The sequence below is a fragment of the Camelina sativa genome, chromosome 3 (genome assembly GCF_000633955.1).
Source record: "Camelina sativa cultivar DH55 chromosome 3, Cs, whole genome shotgun sequence".
Classification (NCBI taxonomy): Eukaryota; Viridiplantae; Streptophyta; class Magnoliopsida; order Brassicales; family Brassicaceae; genus Camelina; species Camelina sativa.
This window is the reverse complement of record NC_025687.1, coordinates 6,551,646-6,577,222: the sequence shown is the minus strand read 5'-3', so window position 1 is coordinate 6,577,222 and position 25,577 is coordinate 6,551,646. Positions and strand designations below refer to the sequence as shown.

The 25,577-nt window shown below is 33.7% G+C and overlaps 6 protein-coding genes across 7 annotated transcripts in view; 4 read left to right on the top strand and 2 right to left on the bottom strand.

Moving 5' to 3' along the window:
• Nucleotides 16-1,892, bottom strand: LOC104773256 (ankyrin repeat-containing protein ITN1-like). 2 transcript variants are annotated; one of them, XR_765057.2, is made up of 3 exons: nt 1,214-1,892; nt 197-1,065; nt 16-105 (listed from the first exon to the last, which is right to left on the bottom strand). XR_765057.2 is itself a non-coding variant. In XM_010497835.2 (2 exons), the coding sequence occupies exons 1-2, from the start codon at nt 1,808-1,810 to the stop codon at nt 283-285; spliced, it is 1,380 nt and encodes a 459-aa protein (XP_010496137.1). In that variant the 5' UTR covers nt 1,811-1,892; the 3' UTR covers nt 121-282. The 2 variants fall into 2 exon arrangements, 1 of the variants encoding a protein (XP_010496137.1); XM_010497835.2 differs by lacking the exon at nt 16-105 and having other exon boundaries at nt 121-1,065.
• LOC104773212 (pentatricopeptide repeat-containing protein At1g14470-like) lies at nt 1,715-4,529 on the bottom strand. Its single transcript, XM_010497797.2, has 2 exons — nt 2,796-4,529; nt 1,715-1,801 (listed from the first exon to the last, which is right to left on the bottom strand). Exon 1 carries the CDS (start codon nt 4,501-4,503, stop codon nt 2,866-2,868), a length of 1,638 nt encoding a protein of 545 aa, XP_010496099.1. The 5' UTR covers nt 4,504-4,529; the 3' UTR covers nt 1,715-1,801; nt 2,796-2,865.
• On the top strand, nt 7,478-8,807 carry LOC104778720. The gene is made up of 2 exons (XM_010503163.1): nt 7,478-8,434; nt 8,802-8,807. Exons 1-2 carry the CDS (start codon nt 7,478-7,480, stop codon nt 8,805-8,807), a joined length of 963 nt encoding a protein of 320 aa, XP_010501465.1.
• LOC104773207 (protein STICHEL-like 1) lies at nt 12,686-17,193 on the top strand. The gene is made up of 6 exons (XM_010497793.2): nt 12,686-15,094; nt 15,195-15,414; nt 15,635-16,147; nt 16,224-16,698; nt 16,782-16,863; nt 16,949-17,193. Exons 1-6 carry the CDS (start codon nt 13,019-13,021, stop codon nt 17,030-17,032), a joined length of 3,450 nt encoding a protein of 1,149 aa, XP_010496095.1. The 5' UTR covers nt 12,686-13,018; the 3' UTR covers nt 17,033-17,193.
• Nucleotides 17,575-18,964, top strand: LOC104773205 (NADH dehydrogenase [ubiquinone] 1 beta subcomplex subunit 3-B). Its single transcript, XM_019243445.1, has 2 exons — nt 17,575-17,875; nt 18,710-18,964. The coding sequence occupies exon 1, from the start codon at nt 17,624-17,626 to the stop codon at nt 17,843-17,845; it is 222 nt and encodes a 73-aa protein (XP_019098990.1). The 5' UTR covers nt 17,575-17,623; the 3' UTR covers nt 17,846-17,875; nt 18,710-18,964.
• The window catches only part of LOC104773199 (zinc-finger homeodomain protein 4-like), a 2,414-nt gene continuing 1,797 nt past the window's right edge, over nt 24,961-25,577 (top strand). Inside the window, exon 1 of the mRNA XM_010497777.2 lies at nt 24,961-25,299. The gene's annotated coding sequence lies outside the window, so the exon portion shown is untranslated. The remainder of the gene's footprint in view (nt 25,300-25,577) is intronic.

Here is a 25,577-nt window from a genome sequence, read left to right as displayed (position 1 = left end):
TTCCTCAGAACATACCTTTGGCCGGCTGCTTGTAAGCTGCTTCATGTTTTCTCGTTCTCTATATATCCTCATTCAGTCAACGTCTGGATCGATTTTAAGTATCAGCTGCAATACTCACCAAATACAACGCTTTGGTATCAAGCTTATTTATTAACTCCGAGAACCTAATGAAACTCATTAAAATACAAGATTTTACATAAACATAAGAGAGATGTGTCATGTGTTGAAGGTTTAAATCGTTTGCATTCTCAAAGCCTTCTCCTCTGTTATAGTAGTGTTGTATCAAACCTTCCAAAACCAGCTCAATCTGGGCTTAGGTGCCACCGTCTCATGGTTCCGCCAACCAGTTACGAAAGCATCCAACAAGAGAAAGAGAGCAAAAAGCACGAAGAAGGCAACGGTGGCTGAAAGAAACACTAGAGGATGTGGTGAGATTACTGCCATTGCTAGTGCATAAGAAATGCACAGAGATGTCCCAGTCCAAAAGAACCACGTAGCAAACATACTACCAAGTGGTATGAGACAAAAGGTGTAGAATAAAGCGCAGCAGAAACCTACGGTGTTGGAAACCCAAAGAAGGATGAAGAATGCATGTTTCATCACCACAGAACCCGCATTCGCGTCCTCAGATTGGTGTACACCTCCGGGAGGCTGGAGGGCAGTCTGATAAGTGGCTGTTGTTATCAAAGCGCATACAATCAGGAACACTCCCCGAGCTTCATCAGAAGTTTTAGACCTTAGGCGTCTCATGCTCGTGGAGCAGTATGTCACGAAAGTGAATGGTGATTTCAAAAATTCAGACCTTGCTTTGGATTTTCGCACTGAAGCTGCCTCTTTACACCCGGTTTTTACAACAACTTGTTCCAAATCCAAGTCCACACCCACGGCTACGGGTCTCTGTCCCTGGCTTCTTAACTCTCCACCTGCGGCTCTCTGTCCCTGGCTTCTCAACTCTGCCCCTGCAGCTCTCTGTCCCTGATTTCTTAAGATATCAAGGAATGTTAAACCGGCACCATTGACTTTGTTCCGCTGCACCAACCGGCATTCTAGTAAAAGTTTAACTACCTACACAAAATAGATCATTCGATAAGTAATCTCATATCAGAAAGATTCTTCAATTTAGAATAATCATATTTCACTCGACTCATTGTCACTTGGTAGAGCTTTTATATCTGACATACAAAAAATAGAACTGAACGAAAAGAAAACATGCCTGATGATCATTCTTATAAGCTGCAAAGTGCAAGGCTGTGTTGTAGCCGAAATCCCTTTTATTCAGAACAAGAATCTCGATCGAGTCAGCATTTTTTTGGCTCATTCTCTGGATCCATCCCGTGAGGACTTGGAGAACTTCAAATCTGTCATTTATCACAGCTAGATGCAGTGCATTTTGGCCATTCACATTCACATCTTCGATACATTCAGGGGAAGTTAGGAGGCACTCTGCCACAAGATCTGCGTTTCCTCTTAAAACTAGGGAAAGAAACGGTGTGATGCCATTTCTCCCTTTAACACGGGCAAGGCTGTGATCAAGCCAAAGCATCCTGGAGACAAAGCCTCTTTGATCATTATCCACAGCGAGATGCAATGGACTGTAGCCGCTTGTGTTCAGCTTTCTGGCAAAAGAGGGTTTAAGATTCAGCATCTCCATGGCAAATTGTTTCTTCCCGGCAGCTGCAGCTACGTGGAGGGGAGTGTTCACAAATGGCACCGCATCAAAGTGATCAAGTATGTATGGATTCTCATCAATAAGAGCATACAACTCATCGATGCTTCCAGATTCAGCAGCTTGTTGAAGTCTCTGATCCATAGAAAAAGAGTTTTAGGGAGAAACTAAGTGATATAAGACAAAGGTTTTGCAGATGTTGGTTTTCTATTGTGGCCTCGTTATCCAAAATTCAGGTTATATACATTCTTAAAACAAAAGAAACTGTTGAGCTTGAGCATTTTTAGGATGAAACTTCGAAGCAAAAACCAATGAATAAGTGAACCCCACACGGAATGAGTTGACAAAACATGTTAGGTACTTTTCACATAGAATACTCGTAAAATCTAAAGAATGCGACTAACTTTGGCATTTTACCAGGAAGTTTCATAGCAAGAAGCCAAGACCCATCGCACCTTATAATGCATGACTTATATCCATACTAACACGAGGTAGGTCCTAAAGAGTTTTCAACCACTCCCATTTTACCAATAAATGATAAGATTATTTGTTTGGAATGACAAAAAATTCAACCGACTATAGATTATATAAACCTACATAATCTACGTTAGTAGACTGCCACAAATCATAATTATTGAAACTTGTAAGGGATATGCGTGTGACCTTTAGATATCATAATTTATTTGAAAAATAAATGTAACTACATATTGATTTTGCGGTTAGATTATGTTGTACAAGTTCCTAGCTCTCTCTCTCTAAACCGACGGTGACAGCACCTTGGAGTTTTTGTGTATTCCGGGCAAAACCCTTCCCAAATTGGAGATATGTGCAGTCGGATACCAGGATGCACTCACATGTAAGAAATAATAAAGAAACCTATTGGTATTATCACTTTGAGGATATCGGATATCCTATTCCCACACGACAGTGCATATGAGACAAAACAACTAAAGGAAAAACAAAAAAAAAAAGGCAAAAGGTGGGACATAACATGACGACCATTTTACATTGCAAGTTAGTTTGAATTTTGGGTTCTATCATTAGCTTGGATTAAAGATTCTAGTAGATGTTTTAAGGAAAAAGGTTTAAACTTTTATATTGAATCAGAGAATTAAGGAATATAACTCACCGAGTTTAGGCTGGCATTGAAGAGCGTGTATCCATTGACATTTTCTCAATTAATCTCTGTGATTACCAACTCAACCCAACAAATCATCCATACAAGCATAATGATCCATCGATGGATTTGTTATTGATTCAAATATTTTCTGGCCTTCTTCGTGTAATCCTGCACGGTTGCAAGCCGTCAAGACACTACTGTAAGTCGTATGGTCCGGCTCAATGCCTTCTCCTTTCATCTTTGAGAATAAATTCAGCGTTTCAACCCCATCTCCGTTAGCTGCAAAAGCTGAGAATACCGTGTTATAAGAGACAAGATCTCTTTCCTTCATTTCGTCAAACACCCGTTTTGCTTCCCACAGGTTTCCACACCTTGCATACATGAAGATCAAAGCCCTGTATCCTGAAACGTTCAGCTTGATTTGGTTCTTCCCAATATAATCTACAATGCAATTACCCAATTCTAGATCACCCAAATGTCCACAAGCCGAGAGAACACTAATCATTGTTACTTCATCCGGTTTGGAATCTCCGTAATCAATCATCTCTTCAAAAAACTCTATGGCTAGAGCAGGTTGTCCGTTGTGCGCATACCCAGCTATCATCGAGTTCCAAGAAACAACATTCCGCTCAGGCATTGTATCAAAAAGCTCCCTAGCCGAACTCAAATCACCGATTCTAGTATATCCAGAAATCATAGCATTCCAAGTAACAAGATTCTTCTGCGTACCAAACTCGTTAAAAATTCTCCTAGCAGATAGAATATCTCTACACTTAGCATGCATATCAAGCAATGCCGTCTTCACAAAGCAATTCAACCGAACTCTCTGCTCATCAATCAGTTTAACAAGTGAATGAGCGAGGGAAGGATCACCACGGATAGAACAAGCAGAAATAACAATAACCCATGTGGTCTCATTTGGCTTAACTCCAACTCCAAGTCGCAACATCTCATCAAACAATCTAATAGTTTCCTCTGTAAACCCATTTTGTGCATAACCTGAAAGCATAGCATTCCAAGAAACAACGCTCTTCTCCGGCATCATATCAAAATACCTCCTCGCATTTTCCAAATCCTTAAGCTTTGCAAAACCAGTAATCATCACCGTCCAAGAAACCACATCAATCTCATTCTCTGGCATCATATTAAACAATTTACAAGCTTCCTTCTTATTTCCACATTTCCAATACCCAGAGATCATCACATTCCAGTCAGAACCCGTTCTCTGAGTAATTTGATCGAACACTTTGCGTGCACTCTCCACTGACTTATGCTTCACATGCATATCCATTATCACATTCCTCACATAAGGGTCCTTAAAAAAACCCAATTTCTCTACAACAGCCTGAAACAAAACCGCGAACTTCCCAGCTGATTTGATCACAACAGGGAAAGACCAAGCGTCAGGCATCATCCCGCGACGGGATCTTTGTTCGTAGAGACGAAGAGCATCATTCGCCATGTCCATGTGCGAGAAGTATCTATACATCGAAGTGACGACGAAGACATTGGGAAACGCCACTGAATTGAAAACGAGCCGCGTGTAGCAAGGTGGCGCACGGAGGCGCGTGCAACAGTTGATTAAACGCGAAGCCCAGTAGCTTTGTCGGTGGAGGGAGTTGAAGACGACGAGCTGAGCATGGATTTGGTTTAACTGAGTAAATGTTAGAGCTTGTGAAGCTATGGCGGCAAGAGATACAGTGAGCTCTCGAGACATATATAGAGACAGCTTCACTCTCTCTCTTTCGCGTTTGCTTTTCGTATACGGGGAGGGAAGAGTTAAATTATTTGAATAGCTTCTATAACCTCGTTTAGGCCCATTATTAGAATTGTAGGCCCATTATATATGTAATACAATGAGGGCCTTTGGAGGTTTTTCCACAAATTTCATAGTCATAATAATAATAAATTTATGAATGCATCACAGCATTAAAGCTTTCATCAATTGGTTAATCATTTTTAAAAAATGATTGGATTTGGTACTACTTTATAGTAATAATTTTAATCATAAGTTACTAATGTAATTCAATTCGATCATTAATCTCTTTTGGCGAAAATTCACCGCAATGATGACTGTAAACTGACGGAGTTTGGGGACCTTGTAATTACACAAAAAGGACCATCTAATTAAGGAGGATCTACACCGACCAGATTAATCACTCGCTTGTCGTCTATATTCCTCATTAGGTATTGGGGCTGTTCGTTTGGTCGCCGCAAGTAGTTGCGGCTACGGCAGACACAAGTTTAGCTGTTCGTTTGGTCGACGCCGATAGCTGTGGCATGACGCAGCGGCAGACGCAACATCCTGCGGTTAAAAATTTTGGACGCCGAATAAATTCAACGTCAGCAACTTAAAAGTTGCGATATGTGTGGTAAATGACAGAAACACCCTTGTTATCTTCAAAAAATTACAAAACAACTAACCCTAAATATCTCATCTTCTTCGTCGCTTCCATGGTTCGACTTCTTCTTCTCTAAGCTTCGTCATCTATATCTTCTCTAAGCTTCGTCATCTGCTTCGTCGCCTCCATGTCATTTCAATCCAAAGCTCGGTGAACAGCTTCTCTATTTCATCCTCTTCTCTCTTCGTGGCCCTGTTCAATCTGCAAAGGTACAATTTCTATCTTCACTCTCTTTCTAACTCTCTCTATCTTCACTGGTTTTTGAACATTAGAACATTTGAATAATTCTGGGTTTTTGAACATTTGAACATTTGAATAATTTTGGGGTTTTTTTTTGAATTCTTAGTTCACATTCCAAATGTTGTAGATACATAACTTGTGAACGATCGATATGCTCTTTAATTTTAGTACCCATGATGAACAAATTGGTTCCGAAATTAATTTTGTCATAACTTTTAAATCGTTAATCCAAATAAAGATATGTTATTTCCTGTGGCTTTATATGTCTGTGGTAAATGTTTTCACCAAGTTTCATAAATTTCTGAGTTGTTTTGGCACTTTCTTTGTAGCTTAACTTAAGTCCCTTGTTAATGTTATTGGCAATGGCTGATGTGTTTAACACTTGTTTGTTTGGCTTTTAATGATTTCTCAGGTTAAAACTCAAGTGTTTTGAGAAAGAAGATGTCTAAAGATGTAATTGTTTTGGCTTTTATCTTAGTATTTGGTTTGGATCTTAGTGGTTGTGGTTTCATATTTTTTTATGCATCGTTTTAGAGTTGGACGGATGATGAAACTCGATTATTCTTTCAACTTTATGCGGATGAGAGAAAAAAAGGAAATAGAACAAGTGTAGGAATGAATCAAACTGGGAAAGATACCATCATGAAGAAGTTTGAAGAGAAATTTAAGAGGGGATTTAACAAATGGATCCCTCATTTTAAGAATAAGTATGATTCGTGTAAGAAAAAGTACGCCACCTTTAGANTGTTTGGCTTTTAATGATTTCTCAGGTTAAAACTCAAGTGTTTTGAGAAAGAAGATGTCTAAAGATGTAATTGTTTTGGCTTTTATCTTAGTATTTGGTTTGGATCTTAGTGGTTGTGGTTTCATATTTTTTTATGCATCGTTTTAGAGTTGGACGGATGATGAAACTCGATTATTCTTTCAACTTTATGCGGATGAGAGAAAAAAAGGAAATAGAACAAGTGTAGGAATGAATCAAACTGGGAAAGATACTATCATGAAGAAGTTTGAAGAGAAATTTAAGAGGGGATTTAACAAATGGATCCCTCATTTTAAGAATAAGTATGATTCGTGTAAGGAAAAGTACGCCACCTTTAGAACGTTAACTCATAATAGGCCTGAGGCACGGTATGATGATATGGGAAGGTTGGAGATATCAGATGATTGGTGGAAGAAACGAATAGAGGTACTTGCTTGTGCTATATATGCTTGTTCTTTTGATCACAGTCTCTTCTTAATGTAGTTACTCTGCCTAAGTTTAGTAGTATATAACACTCCTTTGTTTATGCTTTATAGGAATGGCCTGCAGCAAGAAAATTTAGAAGCAAAATGATTGCTAATATGGATGTGTTTGAAGAAGAATTCCGTTTGGTAGTAGTTACTGGAGCTGAAGGATGGAGCGCTCAAACTGGAGAAGCTAGTTTAAATTCTACAGTGGATGGAGATGATGATGATGAAGTTGATTCTGTTGACAAAGATATGCCAGCACCGGTAGAGAAACAGACTCAAACACAAACCCAAGTTGGAAGTTCAAGAGCAAAAAAAAGGCGTAGGGAGAAAGATATGGCTGTTGAAGCTGTTATAAAACGGACCGAAGCTCTTGAGAAGAAGAATAAAATAGCGGAACAGATGTTGGAGCGTGAGTATGCATCAAGTGTTGAGAGTGTATTAGAGACACTTAATGGATTGCCTGGAATTATGAAGTGGTCTTCATTTTACAAAGCAGCAGTTCAGCATCTTATAGCAGATGAAGCAACCAGGCGGGGTTTTATAGCTTTTACTAGTGCTGAAGATAAGATTAGTTTTTTGGAGCTTATGACTAGAAGGAAACTTGATGATTTGTAGTGTTTATGAAGCAGATCATGACATTGCATGTGTTATAGTTTTGGTTTTGTTGTGTTATGAACGAGTTTTGGTTTTGGTTGTGTTATGAACGAGTTTTGGTTTTGGTTGTGTTATGAACATTGTTGTGTTATGAACGATTAACGAGTTTCGGTTGTGTTTGGCAATTAGTTTATTTATGGCAACTATTCTATGGTTTTGTAGATGATTAGAAGATGGATGTTGGGTGATGATGATGGTGATGATGATGATGAACTTGGTTTGATTGATTCACTTACTGCAGAGAGGTTAAGTCATAGAACAGATCGAGGAGCAGGATGGTGTCATGTCCAACAACTTATGCATGGATCAGATACACAATGTTATGACATTCTTCGAATGAACCAAAGAACTTTTGAGGCTTTATGTAAGATGCTAGCTACACGATATGGATTACTAGAGTCTGAAAATGTCTACATTGAGGAACCTGTTGCCATGTTTCTTGAGGTCGTTGGTCAGGATAAAACTATCCGAGATATAGCTGCAAGATATCAGCGGTCATTGGATACAGTGAAAAGGAAGGTTGATGATGTTTTGAGTGCTCTCATCAAGTTTGCAGCAGATACACTAAAGCCACAAGAAGGTGAATTTACCAGAGTAAACCCTGTTTTGAGGAATGATGATCGATATTGGCCATTTTTTAAAGATTGTGTTGGAGCACTTGATGGAACTCATATCCCGGTTCGTCCTCCAAGTCGATCTGCAGAAGCATATAAAGGTAGAAAGCAAGAACCTACAATAAATGTTCTTGCTATATGTAACTTCGATATGAAGTTCATATACGCATATGTCGGTGTACCTGGTAGAGCACATGATACAAAGGTCTTGATTCATTGTGCGAGGTATGAACCTTTTTTCCCACATCCGCCTAGTGGGAAGTACTATCTTGTTGACACTGGGTATCCCACAAAGACAGGGTATCTTGGTCCACATCGTGGTTTGCGATATCTTCTTGGTCAATTTGCTAGAGGAGGACCACCAGTAAGTGCACGAGAGTTGTTCAACAGAAAGCATTCAGGTATGCGATCTGTGATTGAGAGGACATTTGGAGTGTGGAAAGCAAAATGGAGGATTTTGGATCGTAAGCATCCAAAATATGGTCTCACTAAGTGGATTAAACTCGTAACGGCAACGATGACACTACACAACTTCATACGGGATTCACATAGGGAAGATCATGATTTTGTACATTGGCAAAGTACAAAAGCATATCATGGTGATGAAGGAGAAGGAGAAGAAAGAGAAGAAGAAGGAGAAGGAGAAGGAGAAAGAGAAGGAGAAGGAGAAGGAGAAGGAGAAGGAGAAGAAGAAGAAGAAGAAGAAGAAGAACATATTGCATATGAGCCGACCGGTGATAGAGCGATGGAAGCTCTGCGTCAAAACATCACGAATGAATATGGTCAAGGCCGTTTACCTTATTAGAAATTTTTACTTATATTTTTATGACTTCGGCTATTCTTTTTGTTTATGACTTCGTTTATTATTTCAGTTATAAAGACTTCGTCTATCCTTTTTTATAACTTTTTTATTACTTTTCGTCCAATGTTTTGGTTTATTATTTTTGTTTTAATTTAGCTCATGATTTATCACAAAAATATGTTCTTATAACTATATATCTAACTGAAAATTATTACCAGCTAAAATTAAAAATATTTTCTGGTTGTAAAAGATTTAAATTACAATTTTTTGATTTAAAATATAATGATACAAATTTATAAATATAAAATAAGAATTGAGTGTAAAATTGCCGTAGCGTCAGCAAAACGAACACAAAACCTGCGGTTGCGGTAGCGGCAGCGACAATGTTAATAAAACGAACAGAATACGTGTGACAGCGGTAGCGTCAGCCGCAGAGATAGCGACGACTAAACGAACAATAACCTACGGTAATGTTTGACGTTGTCGCTGCCGCTGCCGCCTGTGACAACGAAACGAGCAGGACCATTACATATAAGGTTGTCTACTACAACTGGAGACAAGTAGACAACGTTTACTAATTAAGTTAGAAGACTAATAAATAAAAATTAATTTGAGAGGGCCACATTAAATTTCACAAAAGGAACAAAATAGTGGCACGTGCTGCATTCCGTCGTTAATTTGTTTTTGCATATATGAATGATTTTACAATGCATATTAGTCAAAGAACACAAAGTATAAAAGGACCCAGGAGCTTGTTCATATGCGTTTAAAATACATAGTTGTATATATATGGAGTAAATCCTCTATAAATTAATACTCTATAAATTAATAAACACTATAAATTAATAAATTTTAATAGTTCCAAGTCGGGACAGTGTAAAAAATAACTAAATTTGATAAGATAATAAGATAATAATTTTTTTGAAATCCCCGTATAAAATATGGTTCCAATAATATCATAAATTAATAATCATGTAAATTTACATATATATATATATGTTGATATAGTAAAATATGTTTCTCTTAAACCTCATATCTATAAAATAATAGTTATATTGTATCTTCAAACTATACTAGTATAAAATATTCTATAACATTTCATAAAACAGCTAAAACATTTTAAAGTTTTCAATTTCTACATATGCATCATTTACATTTTGATAGTTTGATAGACTATTAAAATACAATAATTGATAATTTTATTCATAAATATGAATATTTATGTCATATGTACAAGTGAATTTGTCTATAATATTTGTAATTTATTTTCTATAATAATTTTTTATTATTTGAAATTCAATTCCAATACCATAAATTTACAATATTCTTTAATTTATAATATTTGTAATTTATTTTTAAAAATTTTCTATAATATTTGTAATTTCATAATCTTATTTTGCAAAGATTGTCTCAATTCATAATTTTAAAAAATTAAACAATTAAAAATATACCTATAAATTAATATCACTATAAATTAATAAAATATCTTGGTCCCAACATTATTAATTTATAGAGGTTTTACTGTACATTATTAACGCGATCTTATAGATGGAAAAAAATCATGTGATGTTTAAATACGTCTTTTTGTAAGACAGACATTTCAAACGGACCCAACAATAAAACAGCTAATAAGTACGTACAATCGAAAAAGTGAAGAAGACATTTTGTCACCGAAAATATTATATATTCCATCTGTCTCATAAAGATTAATGTTTTGGGATATTTTTTTTGTCTCACAAAGATTAATGTTTTGTAAACTTCAAAATGTAATCATTGAAAATATTTAAAAGTTTGAATTGTTATTGGTATAAAATTAAATAATATATCTTTAGTTAAATGAAAAAATATATTTAAACTAAGTAATCATTGTTTTTTTAAAATGTGTAAAAACTTATAAACATCAATCTTTATAAAGATCAATTTGTTTTGTTATGAAAATGCAACTAAAATATTAAAAAAGATATGTGGTTTGGATGATGATACTTATAAGTAGGTTTTGTACAAGGATCACAACATACATGATTTAAAATATATATAAAGTATTGGTCTCAGATTTATAGACATGCAAAATGTGAGAACTTGTCATATACTTAGGCCATCATTATAAGAAGAACATCCTTGGTGTTCTAAGCCCAAAAAATTAGAAAAATAATGAATAGTGGCTTAGAACACTTTTTTTAGTTCTTGATGTAGAACTGATTTTGGCTCAGTTCTAAGCTGACGGGGCAAGCTGTGAATGGATACAATTTTTTGCAAATAATTTTTCACAAATTAAAAGAGTGTTTAAGAATATTATGTTATAAGTTTTTATAATTGTAATATGTTTAAGAATATTATATTAATTTATAAGTATACAATTGCTTTTATATAAGTATGCAATTTAAATGTTAATTTATAAGTTTTTATAATTGTAATATGTTTAAGAATATTATATTAATTTATAAGTATACAATTACTTTTATATAAGTATGCAATTAAATGTTAATTTATAAGTTTTTATAATTGTAATATGTTTAAGAATATTATATTAATTTATAAGTATACATTGCTTTTATATAAGTATGCGATTTAAATATTAATTTATAAGTTCTTATAATTATAAATTGTTTAAGAATATTAGATTAATTTATAAGTATACATTGCTTTTATATAAGTATGCGATTTAAATATTAATTTATAAGTTCTTATAATTATAAATTGTTTAAGAATATTAGATTAATTTATAAGTATACATTGCTTTTATATAAGTATGCGATTTAAATATTAATTTATAAGTTCTTATAATTATAAATTGTTTAAGAATATTAGATTAATTTATAAGTATACATTGCTTTTATATAAGTATGCGATTTAAATATTAATTTATAAGTTCTTATAATTATAAATTGTTTAAGAATATTAGATTAATTTATAAGTATACATTGCTTTTATATAAGTATGCGATTTAAATATTAATTTATAAGTTCTTATAATTATAAATTGTTTAAGAATATTAGATTAATTTATAAGTATACATTGCTTTTATATAAGTATGCAATTTAAATATTAATTTATAAGTTTTTATAATTATAAATTGTTTAAGAATATTATATTAATTTATAAGTATACATTGCTTTTATATAAGTATGCAATTTAAATATTAATTTATAAGTTTTTATAATTATAATATGTTTAAGAATATTATATTATTAAATCTTATAATCTTAAACATATTCTCCCAATAACTAACTTTTTAACAAAAGTGTTAAGATCTAAACTAATGATCTTACATTATTTTTATAATATTTTTACTCTAAAAACACCCAAAACTGTTCCCTTTATAATAATGCCCTTAATCATCTTTAGAGAATTTTTAGACATTATATTGGCTAAAAAACAAATAATATTTGGCTTTTTAAAGCCTTTGGGTACTTCTCCTCGCGGATCTCGAAATAAAAATATGACTTATTTTGGAGAAGTAAAAAATAATTTAAAAAAAATAAATATCTAAATTTTTCTTTGAAATAATATTCCAAAGTCGTTTTCTTTTTCTACTTTGTCTCGATAACTCGATTATATAATTTTTGTTGTATGTAAACTTTAGTAAATAAATAAATATAAATTGAAGAAAATATGTTGATAATGTGAAAGTTGGGTCATGGGTGAAGAAGAGAAGTACAAAAACATACTAAAACACAAAAAGACACGACACAAGAGAAGAGTGAGGAGGAGGAGGAGGACTGGTGTTTTTTTAGATCTGACACAATACAAGAGAGAGAGAGAGACCAGTAGTAGAATAAAGGAGAATCCCCGAGCGTCACCGCTCCTTCCCGACCGACCCTATTTATTTCTTTTTTCACCTTTTCACATTTTCTTTTCGTGTCTTTTTTTTTTTTTTTTTTTTTTTTTTTTTTTTTTTTTTTTTTTTTTNTTTTTAAAATTAAAAAAAAAAATAGGGAGTTAACAAAAAAACAGCAAGACCTGTGAAAATTTTGAATTTCCCAACAAATCCTTTTCTTCATCTCTATCACTCATATTGTCGCTTTCGCTCTCACATAGTCATATAGGCTTCAGTTTCTGGAAACAAAAGATTCTTCGTCTTCTTTTGAAAAAAAATTGATAACTCAGGTGAACGTTCCCGGCTCAAATTTTTGTTGCTATAAAATCGACGGAGAAGAGTTCAATTCTCATTTATCGTTTTCGGCATTTCGATTGAAATGTGTCTGAAAACTTGAGAGAGGAGGAAGAAGTCGAAAGAGTGATTCCTTTTGTTCTTTATCATTGAGAAGACGAAGAAGAAGAAAAAAAATGTCGGGTCTAAAGATTTTGGATCCGAGCAAATTGCATCTGATGAAGAAGGAGCTTACTCAAATCAGGAAAGTTGCCAAGGGTTTACCCGATCCCGGAACCACTTCCTCCTGGAAATCTCCTCTTACTTCCTCTAGATCCGTCCCTGAGCCGCCGCCGCCGCTGGAGAGCAGTAACCTTGGGATTCTCTGTAACAATCAGTTGGATTCTCAGTTTCCGAGTAGTCGAGGTTTTGTGAACGGGAAAGACAAGGAGAAGGAGAAGGTGTTTTTGTACAATTGGAAGGCTCACAAGACTTCAAGCGAGAAGAGTGGCTTTTCTAAAAACAGTGAAGGTGAAGATGCAACTTCGTGGATCCATCGTAGTCTCAACGATTCTGATGATGATGATGATGATGATGTGAGTGATGCGAGGAACGTTGGTGATTCGTATCTTGGGAAAACTCGATCTGCTTCGTTGGGTTTCGGATGCAGAGACACGAATCTTTTGTCACCTAGTTTTGCAAAAATTAGAAAGAAGAAGAGTTATCATCATCAACCTAAAGAAGCTATTCTCGGAAGAAGAAGAAGCTCTGCCAAAACTAGGCAATTTCAGAGTCGTCATCTTCACGCTGCGTCAGGTTTAAGTGTTGTGCGAGATGCATCTCTTGAGTTATCTGACGAAACAAAGGATTTTAGCAACTCGGGGAATCCTCGGAAGGTCACTAAAGTGTCATCTCCTCTGCTTTTGAAGCTTAAGCACAAGAACAACTGGTCACATTCTTCTTCTAAGTTCTTGAGAGCTACTAGTAAGAGAGAGGATTCTTCTCATACGTGTAACAGTACACCTCCATTGTCGACTAGCTCGTATAACATGTATGCTGTTCGTAATCCTAGCACAGTTGGATCTTGGGAGGACGGTGATGATGATGATGACTTGGATGATGACAACTTGGATTTTACAGGGAGACAAGGTTGTGGGATTCCTTTTTACTGGACCAAGAAGAATCTGAAACATAGAGGTGGGTGTAGGAATTGTTGCTCACCTTCCTTTTCGGATACACTTAGAAAGACTGGTACTAGTATGTTATGCGGGAGTCAGTCAGTGTATCGTAGACATAGACATTCTTCTGGGAGGTATGATAAACAGAAACTTGCTTTAAGAAGTGCAAAGGGTGTTTTGCCTTTGCTCAAATATGGTGGTAATAGTAGAGGAGGGTCATCTATTGGATTTGGGTATAGTGATGATGATCTTTCAACTGATTTCGGAGAGCTTGATTTAGAGGCTCAAAGTAGATTAGATGGGAGGAGATGGTCTACTAGTTGCAGGAGTCAGGATGAAGGAGGAGAGGAAGAAGAAGGAAGTACATCGGGAAGTATCCAGAGCTTGAGCCATAAGTACAAGCCTATGTTCTTTGATGAGTTGATTGGACAAGGTTTAGTTGTTCAATCTCTAATGAACGCAGTGAAAAAGGGTAGCATTGCTCATGTTTATCTTTTCCAAGGTTCTAGAGGAACTGGTAAGACATCTACTGCGAGAATCCTTTCGGCTGCCCTGAACTGTGATCTGGCTACTCAAGACATGAAACCTTGTGGGTATTGCAAAGAGTGCAGTGATTACATGTTGGAGAAAAGTAGGGATCTATTGGAACTTGACGCTGGTAAGAAGAATGGAGCTAAGAAAGTTACTTATCTTTTGAAAAAACTGCTGACATTAGCTCCACAGAGTTCCCCAAGATTCAAGGTTTTTGTGATAGATGAGTGTCATTTATTACCATCTAAGACGTGGCTGTCTTTGCTCAAATTTCTTGAGAACCCTCTGCAGAAAGTTGTCTTCATATGTGTAACGACCGACCTTGACAACGTTCCCCGGACCATTCAGTCAAGGTGCCAGAGTTACCTCTTCAACAAAGTCAGAGATGGTGACATTGTTGTGAGACTAAGGAAGATTGCTTCAGATGAAAATCTAGATGTGGAGTCTCAGGCGTTGGACCTGATTGCTTTGAATGCTGATGGCTCGCTTCGAGATGCTGAAACTATGTTGGATCAGTTGAGCTTGATGGGAAAACGAATCACAGTCGATGTTGTAAATGAGCTTGTAAGTTTTGGTGTTTTATACTATGTTTCCTTTCCTTTTTGCATTAGGTAAAAGTGAGACCAATGAGTAATGTAAAATGTGACTGCTGGTGTTTTTGCAGGTGGGTGTTGTTTCAGATGACAATTTACTGGAACTTTTGGAATTAGCATTGTCATCTGATACGGCAGAGACAGTTAAGAAAGCTAGAGAGTTATTGGACGTAGGAGCTGACCCAATACTCATGATGTCTCAACTAGCCAGCCTTATCATGGATATCATTGCTGGAGCATACAAGGCCTTGGACGAAAAATACAGTGAAGCCTTCCTTGATGGACGGAACTGTGAGTTTCTGGAAATTCAAAGTCGTTAGTTCTGAATTTTCTTGAATCAAACTGATAAGTATTTGAATCCACAAGCGAGACATAATGATCATATATGTTCTCTTGCACTAGAATGGTTTTTTTTTGAATACAAAATTTGGCTTATTGATGTTTGTAAGCTCTTCTAGATTTTTTTCTTGACCCTCTTTGTATTTGGCCAATCTTATTCTTCTTTTTGTAGTGACGGAAGCTGATATGGAGAGACTAAAGCATGCTTTGAAACTTCTTTCTGAGGCTGAGAAGCAGCTAAGAGTTTCTACTGATCGTTCAACATGGTTCATAGCTACCTTGCTACAGCTTGGTTCAATGCCTTCTCCTGGAACCACACATACCGGGAGCAGTAGAAGGCAAAGCACTAGGGGAACTGAAGATCCCCCGTCAAGCATTTCAAGAGAAGTTACTGCTTACAAACAGAGATCAGGCCTTCAATGTAATAATTCAGCATCCCCAACTTCTATGAGAAAAAACGGAAATCTCGTTCATGAAGTGAAATTGTCTTCCTCGTCTAGCGAAGTTCTAGAGAGTGACACTGACTCTCATGACGATACAACCGCAAGCACCATGATACTTACTTGCAAAAATTCAGAGAAACTAAATGATATCTGGATAAAATGTGTAGACAAATGTCATTCGAAGACACTGCAGCAGCTTCTATATGCTCATGGGAAGCTTTTATCTATCAGTGAAGTTGAAGGTAAGCCTAAAACTTCTCCTAATCACTTAAGGAAAAAACCTCAAGCAATTGCATACTAATATAATCTTGTTTGCAGGTATTCTAGTTGCTTATATTGCATTTGGAGAAAGAGAGATCAAAGCGAGAGCTGAGAGGTTCTTAAGTAGTGTCACAAACTCGATTGAAATGGTACTACGGCGAAACGTAGAGGTCAGGATAATTCTCTTGTCTGAAACTGAGTTACTCAACTCCAAGCAAACCAGACAAATAGCAGTTACAACAAGTTCAGATACTGAAAGTGGGAATGATATTCCAATGAAAAGGATTGAAGCAATCATTCAAGAACAGAGATTAGAAACTGAGTGGTTACAAAAGACTCCTGGTTCACAAGGCCGGTTAAAACCAGAAAGGAATCAAGTTCTACCGCAAGAAGACACGAATGGAGTTAAAGTTTTGAAGATCCGTGAAATGGGTGAGTTTCAGGAGAATCAGACTGGCAAAAGAATGGAGCATTGTCCTGTTTCACCAAGCTTACTTCACAACAGCAAATTCACAAACAACAACGACAATCTGTAAGTAATCTTGATTCAGCAAAGAGAAAACCGAATAGAAGTAAGATGGTCCTAACAAAGAATGTCTTGTTTGGCTTGTGTAGAGGATATGAATCAGAATCAGGGAGAGGAGTTTGCAGTCTGCTTTTCTGTTGGAACACACAAAAGTCTCCAAGAAGAAGCAAAGTGAGTTAATTGTACCTTTAATGGTGAAATAAAACAAACACCAATTTATTAATTTATCTCACGTTTTTGGTGACTTGATTTATAGATCAAAGGGAATGCTGTGCGATCACGAAGAAGTCGAGAGAGACGTTTCTCCTTGTTCAGTGGGTGTGCTAGACCAAGGAAGTGAAAAATAAGGTTACTGTGTGATATTTACTGTTTAGTAAAGAAAATAGGAAAGTTGAAAGTAATTTAAATGATAAAATTGAATTTGATAGCAAATAAGTAAATGATAAGATATGTATGTTTCTAGAGTACTCAAATTTGATAGGAAAGTTACTGTTTATTGCCTTTAGTGGATATATTGGATTCAGTTCGACACATTTACGAAAAATATCTTAAAATGATATGTATGTCTAATTTACTGTTTATGTGTAATTAATAATATGTCCATCTCTTACTCACATGAACTCACCAACGCAAAGATCAATCACAAGGCTACAATTACAAATACTGTACAATACGACACAAACAGCAACAAGAAGTCATGAACTTAATATATGCAATATTATAAAACTTAATATAAATATGAAAACTTTTGAAAATAATGAAAGTAAAATACTATTTTCTGACATTATTATATTCTGGATCTTAAATAAAAGAGCCCAAGCATTAAAAATAAAGCCCATAAAAATCAAAGAAGCCCATGATGAAAGAGAACGTAGTGTTGTAGTACGGTCGCAGGAGATCAATCGAATAGACGAACAACAACCTGAGAAAAATGGCGAAGCCTTTGGGAACCACCGGCGAATTTTTCCGGCGAAGAGATGAATGGAGGAAGCATCCGATGCTATCGAACCAGATGAGACACGCTCTTCCAGGACTTGGCATCGGCGTGGCTGCCTTCTGCGTCTACCTCGTCGGTGAGCAGATCTACAGCAAAGCTTTGGTTCCTTCCAAATCAGCTCACCACCACCAGGAACAGCCTGCTACGTCTCACTGAAGAGCAATCGCCTCTTCTTAATTATATGAGGTATATAAAATCGTTGATGATTGATTGATTGGTTCTATCTTGATTAGTTTGATTGGAACGCATAGAGAGAGAGAGAGAGAGGTAGTTTTATCTTGATTAGTTTTTGAATCATATGTTTCTCGTCTTTGTTAAATTAATCTTAGTTCTTGAGATTCTCTGGTAAAGTTTTGATTTTTTTTTTTTTCTTCCAATCTTGTTGAAGGATAAGCAAAACAAAATTGATTCTTTTTGGTTTGAACCTGGAAATGTTTTTTTATCATTTGTTATCTCTATCAGCTTAAGTTGGTGAAATTTGTTGTGAATCTTGATCTTACTTAGCTTTTGCATGAGTACTATTGTGGAGATAGAAAAGTACATTTGAGAGCTCAGCTGAGAGAATTAAGATTGACAAATGAATAACGAGTTTTGCCGCAATACCATATTTGTCGGGAACTATGTCTTAGAAAAGTTTGGTTTCAGGCTGTTTATATAACATTGGCGAATTGTTTCAATCATACGTAAAACTCCTTTGCATCATTTGTTTTTTTTTAGCTTTTGAAATGCCTGAAGGAATCAATGGCCTTAGATCAAAGTTTATAGTTCTTACCCCTAAGTTCAGTGCTCTCTTCATATGATTTCTTTAACTCTGTAATTCTTAAGAATGTAGCTACTATGTTCTTGGATAAGCAAATCTGAAACAAAATTTAGGAGTTAAGGTTGAGTAGATTAATCAGAACAATTCAAAATAACTAAAATTTTACTAGTTTTTAGTTTTGCTGGTAAGAGCAATGTCCAATGACTAGTTTTCAGTTTGTATCAGATCTCTTACACGGAAAAATTGTTGTCTGGTTGCAGATGCTTGAAAGAGTGGCACAAGGCTGTGAACTCCATCCAGGCCTCTTCTCGGTTACTTACTAGCTTCCATTGGATTGTCTTAATAATCTCATATTTTAATTGAACACAATGAATTTGATTTCTATGTTGAATTGTAAAAGCTTGTTGGCTCAAAAAAGGTTGTCTTTGGTCCTTATCAAGTTAAGAGATTGCATATTCGTACTTGATTTTGTCTGCTCTAAGTTGATACTTGGCTAAAACTGAGTCGTTTGTGGAGATAGTAGCTTTCAGGTTCTTTACCAGTACTATAGATTCGTAGTCTTCTGTGTGGTTTTCAAAATGGGCCTAAGAGGCCCAATTTATTAAGCATTGCTATAGTTGTGTTTTTCTTTTACAAGTCGAATTAGAAAAGGGGGGTATGTACAATTCTGAATTGGTGGCACTATACAGTATATCAATTATCATGTTGGGAAAAAAACAAAAACAAAAACCAAGTAAGGTGAGTGTCGTCGTTGCAGTAAGTATAGTCAGAAAATAATGGAGTATGTAACTATTTTAGACGATAATTATAATGTTTTTTTTTTTATAACTTTATCCTTTTGTTTACTAAATTATGAGGTACGGGTTTGTATTTTCTTACACGCTACGTCCATTTCATCTGCCATGAAACTGTACCTTGCGAATATATAATTTTTAACAAATAGAAAAAAGTGAAACAAAGATAGTATAATAATAATAATAATAGATGTATGAGATGAGGAATTCAGATGTCAGAAAACTGATTGCACGTAAAAACCCCATAATAGTGTTAAAATAACCCCAGAACTCGTGCGTTTGCTTCGTAAGAAAGTTTTTCGATACTTGGGAAAATTATATTTTTTTCTTTCTTAAAGTAACCAGAAATTTTCTCTGAATGTAAATTCTCAAATACTTTTTAATTTTTAACAAAAAAAATGAACAACAACATAAATAAGTAGTACTTTAAGTCTTTTTATTATTATTAAGCAGTACTTTAAGTCTTTAACCAATATGGCAATGTAACTGTTACAAACAATGATTTATTTTGTTAAACAGAAACAATGATTTATATATCCTCACAACAGACAGTATGCATGGTTAATTATAAATCTTAATCCCATTGGTAATTAGAATCCATCTAATTGATTGTGACGGACGACTCCAACAGTATACCAAATTTTTTGTAACTTCTTGAATCTTGTATCTGCAGTCATATTTTAAAAATTCAAATCGAGGTTTTCTGATAGAAATGTTTTTAAAAAGAATTTGACCAACCACTAGACTGAAACGTTATAATATTTATTACTCTTTTTGTTATTCTTACTCAAATTCAAAAAAAAGCTTACATGAAAATTTCACATTACTCAGAGAAACAATTTTTTTTTAAAAAAAAAAAAAAACCAAAAAAACAGAGTAAAATAAATTTCAAATATAGAAAAACAAATTTATGATGATCTCGACTGGTCGGGTCAGCGACGGAATACCACATACGTAAATCCATCGTAATCAAAACAAATGACTTTTCTTTTTCTTCAATGCTACAATAATTAATAGAAACGAACGGGTATAGATATCTTACAATACGTCGTCGTCAGGTATGTTCATTTCAAAGGTAATGCTTTTTCAAACTAAAGTCTTGTAATTGTCTAGAAAAAAAAAAGATGAAGATTCTTTGTAAATTCCATTTGAATTGCTGTTATATTTTGTTTGGTGGGTAATTTAGGATTTAGGAATAAAGTAGATAACATTGAATTTTTTTTTTTGTTTTTTACAAAGATAAGCAATATTCCTCCACTATATATATACATCAAGAACCATTTATTCATTTCTTAATTAGATCATTTAAAGCAAATGGGATATGAGCTGGTCCATGGAATTGGTCCCCGGTTCGTCTGTTGCACCGTTTCTAGTATACATAATTAAATGTGTATATATATATATTTTTTTTGGTCAAATTTAAATGTGTATATATGTGCGCTAATTTATAATAATTTTTGTATATGTATTACTAATTACTGACGTTTATATATATAGTTGATAAAATATACACACACACTAAATTTACAACATGATGTGTACGTAGTACGTATTGTAGATGAAGTAATTAAGTCATTTTAAATATTCTTTTTTTCTTTCCCTTTAGTCCTACGTATTTTACTTTAGATTTTGAATTTTGACATTCATTATCTTTTTTTTTTAACGCTGAATCAATATTACCAAAAGAAGGTTCAAAGACAATAGCCAGTAATCAATATCTTCATTATCTAATAATTAGTTTTCTTTTTCTTTTGGATTATTAAGTTAATTACTCTATTGTACATTTATCTATCTTATTTAGATAAAATGTCAGATCAGATAACTTGTAATTAAAATATCCTTAACAACGTATAAGTATGTCACATGATTATATATTACAAATATTATGAGGTCTTTGGAATTGCAGGAGAATAAATAAATGATAAAAATAGGAAAAAGCAGGGAATGTCAAGATTCAAAGCGAGGTTACTTTAAAACAATTCCAATTTATATGATCTTTTTCAACTTATCAAGATATGATGCTAGCTGGACATGAATGCAGTTTATATAGTAGTATGTAACTAATGTACACACACATATTGGTATAAGAATGTTACATTGGGTTTTTAAAGTTCGTGGTATTCTGTGTATTACTGATATAACCATATGATTAGATGTCGGAAATCCCGAGAAACAAATAAAACTTAATCAAACATTTTTACTTTTCTTTGGATTGTGGTGGTGTGGGGCTTTTTGAATCTCATGCCAAAAGGAATTAATTAAACAAAAAAAATTAAAAAAAAAATAAAGAGTGAGAATGTTCCCAACGGCTGAATTTTTTTATCCTTTCCTCTTAGTTTTTGTCTTATATAAGGCTCGCTCATAGTGTCGGTTTTTTAATTACTCTTTGGTTACACGTATTACTGGAGAAGTTTCATGATTGAATTCATATGTCGACAGATAAATCATTCTCTTTAAAGTGTTATATATATAATTAAATGAAATATATAGTAGTGGCGGCATACATACATAACAAAAAAATGCATCAAAATTGTTATTTCCCAAAACTTTGAGATTAATCAAAATGATGTGTGAGAAAAGCAAAGGACAGCACACATGCATAATAAGAATGCGGAAGAGAATGACTAAAATGTGAAATGTAAGATTCATTTTTTGTTGGTGTTGCTTACAAATTAAATGCTTGTTGATGTATATATAATGATGGAACTTACAAAAATACGTTTTTATATATTCATAGAAGTCAACCATGTTTAATATATATGATCAAATGCGTATAAGGTTTAGTCATTTCGATTCATTTGTCCAAAACCAAAACTATATATATAGATATAGAGTCAGGAATTATTCATGCATGAGATTGTTAAATCTAAAAATCATAAATTAAGAGATATAATCAATACCTTTTCAATCTAATAAAACTATAGCAAATGATGTTGTTATCATACATATTTTAATCTAACCAACCCTAAAATTACTTCATCATGATATATATGTCAAGGTGGATGTGACTTGAATCTTTATTCTGATTAGCTAACACAAAAATGATTGAAATCTTAATTATATATATAAAGATCAATAATGAATTTTATTTGAATTTCTTTCCCTGATAAAGATTGTTAAAAGAGAGTCGGCATCTTAAAAGAAGTTTGTGTTATTTTTGAAGGATACAATCTTTGGTTGACCAAAAATTGATGGTTCCATCTAAAAAGAGAAACAAATCGTCCGCCTTTGCACGCTTGTCACTTAAAAACTAGTATTATGATTGCGTTCTATACTATAACTGTCTTTTAACTAATACGATGGGTTTGTAATTTTTAACTTTAATTATTATTAGAGTATTTGCTTATTCACAGCATAAAAATAGCTAGCTGTAATTTAGAGAACTTTCATGTGCGAATTTCAAGAACGTCACTAAAAGATAGAAATGTGATAACGTGATATATACTATACATATATCATTAATGGGACTCAAAAAAAGAATTATTAATTGATCTTGAAGTATTTTAATACAAAAAATTGCACTCGTCTTGCAGTGGAATAAATCTTTATTGCCCTAAGAATGAATACGTATAGAATCTTGATTTTATTTTGATATATAGGAAAATAAATAAATAAGCGATAAATATAGAACTTAGGTCTATACAAACTCTTTAGCAAATAATAAAAGAGATATATACACAAATTAAAGCGTCATAATATAAAAGGGGAACGAGTAAATACGAACATCTTGAAGATTGTGAAAAATTTTGGACCATCGACCTAACGTCATTTATTCTTGTGGACCCTTTTTTTATTTTGTTACTTGATAGATAAAAAAAAAATAGGTGAAAAGGACTAAAAATATACTAGTAATACCGTAAATTATCCAAAGTTTTGGGCTCAACGCCTCAGACCAAACAATATATATTTATATGCAGGACCGAGTGATTATCATATAGTTTAAACACAAGAGTTTAAACTTTACTAGTCAGCAGTCACCCATAATTTAGAAACGAAAGTAACAATGATAAATATATGGATGGAAAAGACAAAAGAGGAATTACAAGAATTTACCAGAAGAAGACACAACAAAACAGAAACAAGTAAAAAATTTAAAGATAAAGTATCTCAAATATGTGATCTGATGTAGTAAAGGATAAAGACAATAGGGATAAGTAAAGAACAAAGTGATTCATGCCATTGTTAAATTATTTTTTAAAAAGAGTTGGTTCACTAAACGAATGTAATTTTAAATTGTAATGGCTATGACATGATTACTACTGCTAAGAGCAGTAAGTCTGAAATATTAAGCAATATTCTCCATTTTACCACGATTTCCTATTTTTAGTGAATCGATCACACTTGACTTTCGATACTTTTTGCCCATGCTTCCTAATGTACACTACCAAAAATTATGAGGGTACATCATTATAATTAGATGTAAATACACTGGCTTTTTACATGGTTACTGCTGTTTTCTTGTATGGTACAGTTTTAGTTGGTTTAGTGGGTGGATATACGATTGTAAACTCCAGAGTATATATAAAGATTTACAGTAATCTTTTTACAAATTAGGGAAAACACTAATATAGGTATATAGTTTGCGATAGGAATTGAATAGTTCATGTTGATGTCGAATGACGTTTGGTGCATCTTATATATATCGTCTACGTACTTAGAGAAAATGCACTTAGTTATATATTTTAATTAATATAAATTATTAACTGCAATATTATTATCCAAATATTGATACTTTTTACTAGTCTTATATACTGATATAAAATAAATCATTTATAGTACCATACAATAAAAAGACAATGTTATTCGTTTATAAAAATATTTTGAATATTAACTCCGGGGTTATATTTTATATATATATATATATATATATATATAGCAAAATTTATAATAAATACACGAAATATTGTAGGACCCTAACTTCTGGTTAATAATATAATTCACATGCATGACATGACAACCTCGAGAGTCCAAAGTCTTACAAGTTCGACGACGTATGAATTATCTTTAATATTCTTTTTCAAATAAAATTAGAAAAACAAAAGATGTAATTCCCTAGTAATAGTATCAAGTATCAACCATAAAATTGTATCAAATAAACTTCTTTATCATCTTTTAGTTTGTGCAAAAAAAAAAGTCGTTGCTTAAAACATTGTTTTTCAGATTGCACGGGTATTATATAGATTTAGGTATCAAACTACTATACTGTAATTTATACTAAGATTTATACACAATATTTTAAATATATATATATTATTTTTGTAATGAACTTTGTTAACTCATGAAAGTTAAATTATTTTTATTTATTCGTACTTTTATGCTTGTTTCACTGCTTAGTCTCCCCCACCACTCTCTGACACATCTCTCTCTCTAAATATTGTGTAAATTTGATGTCTGATAGTGCAAGCAAAGCAATCACCCATAACCTTTTAGTTTTCTTTGTTTCTCCCCTTCTCTGATCTTCTTTTCTTTAGTTTAAAAAACAAAAATTATTTATCATATACATGATAAAACAAGAATTCTAGCTAGGTTATATTTCTTATAATATTAGTCATTTACTACCAGTAAGACGTACTTTTTTGACAACCCATATCTAATTAAAATAATTTGATTGATTATATTTATTTGTTTAAACGATATTAATATACTAACAAATTAACCTGGCATTATTAAATGGTGTTGTTTTCTTTTTGTCTGTGTAAAAAAATGGGAGGGAAGGTAGGAGAGAGAAAGAGAGACAGAGAGAGAGAGTGAAATGTTAAAAAATATCTAGTTTGGTTTTCTCTCTCACTCTTGCTTTTAGGCTTTAGACTTTCACTACTAATACTGTAAGCTCGTTTAGTTTAAGACATTGCCTTCACATCCAAAACACAAATGCAAATCTGTCTCCTCTCTCCCTTCAAAGTCTTTCATTACAAAACCCTAATATCTCTAATCTGATCTCTTGCTTCTCTTTAAGGGTTTCTATTTGGTTGATGCTCATGACTATAGCTTTAACAGAATTTCTGAACTTTTGAAGCATATAGTAAGATCAAGGTTTGCTGCTTTTAGTTGTGAAGGTACGTGTTCAGCTCCTAATCCAGTTCATTCATCAACAACCTGATTCGCATTTCTTGCATAACCAGTCTTGCTTGACTTCTCTCTCTCCCTCTTTTGTGTTAAATCTCTCATCAAAATTAGGAGAGAAGAGGACACTAGTAATCAAAGAACGAACAGTTGTTTTCATGACCCAATTTTTTTTTCTTTTTTACTTACTGGTCATCATAAATTTCTCACTTAAATTGAAGTAGAAGACTTCTTTTGAAGTGCGTTTGTCAGCTTTTGTTTGAGCAGGCTT

Excerpts from the sequence above, each read along its gene's own strand:
- LOC104773256 (XM_010497835.2), bottom strand. The coding sequence starts at position 1,810 with ATGGATCAGAGACTTCAACAAGCTGCTGAATCTGGAAGCATCGATGAG. Across the intron at positions 1,066-1,213 it reads CTTATAAGAATGATCATCAG|GTAGTTAAACTTTTACTAGA; the intron begins GCATGTTTTCTT and ends TATTTTGTGTAG.
- LOC104773212 (XM_010497797.2), bottom strand. The coding sequence starts at position 4,503 with ATGTCTCGAGAGCTCACTGTATCTCTTGCCGCCATAGCTTCACAAGCT.
- LOC104778720 (XM_010503163.1), top strand. The coding sequence starts at position 7,478 with ATGATTAGAAGATGGATGTTGGGTGATGATGATGGTGATGATGATGAT.
- LOC104773207 (XM_010497793.2), top strand. The coding sequence starts at position 13,019 with ATGTCGGGTCTAAAGATTTTGGATCCGAGCAAATTGCATCTGATGAAG. Across the intron at positions 15,095-15,194 it reads TCGATGTTGTAAATGAGCTT|GTGGGTGTTGTTTCAGATGA; the intron begins GTAAGTTTTGGT and ends GTGTTTTTGCAG. Across the intron at positions 16,699-16,781 it reads ACAAACAACAACGACAATCT|AGGATATGAATCAGAATCAG; the intron begins GTAAGTAATCTT and ends TGGCTTGTGTAG.
- LOC104773205 (XM_019243445.1), top strand. The coding sequence starts at position 17,624 with ATGGCGAAGCCTTTGGGAACCACCGGCGAATTTTTCCGGCGAAGAGAT.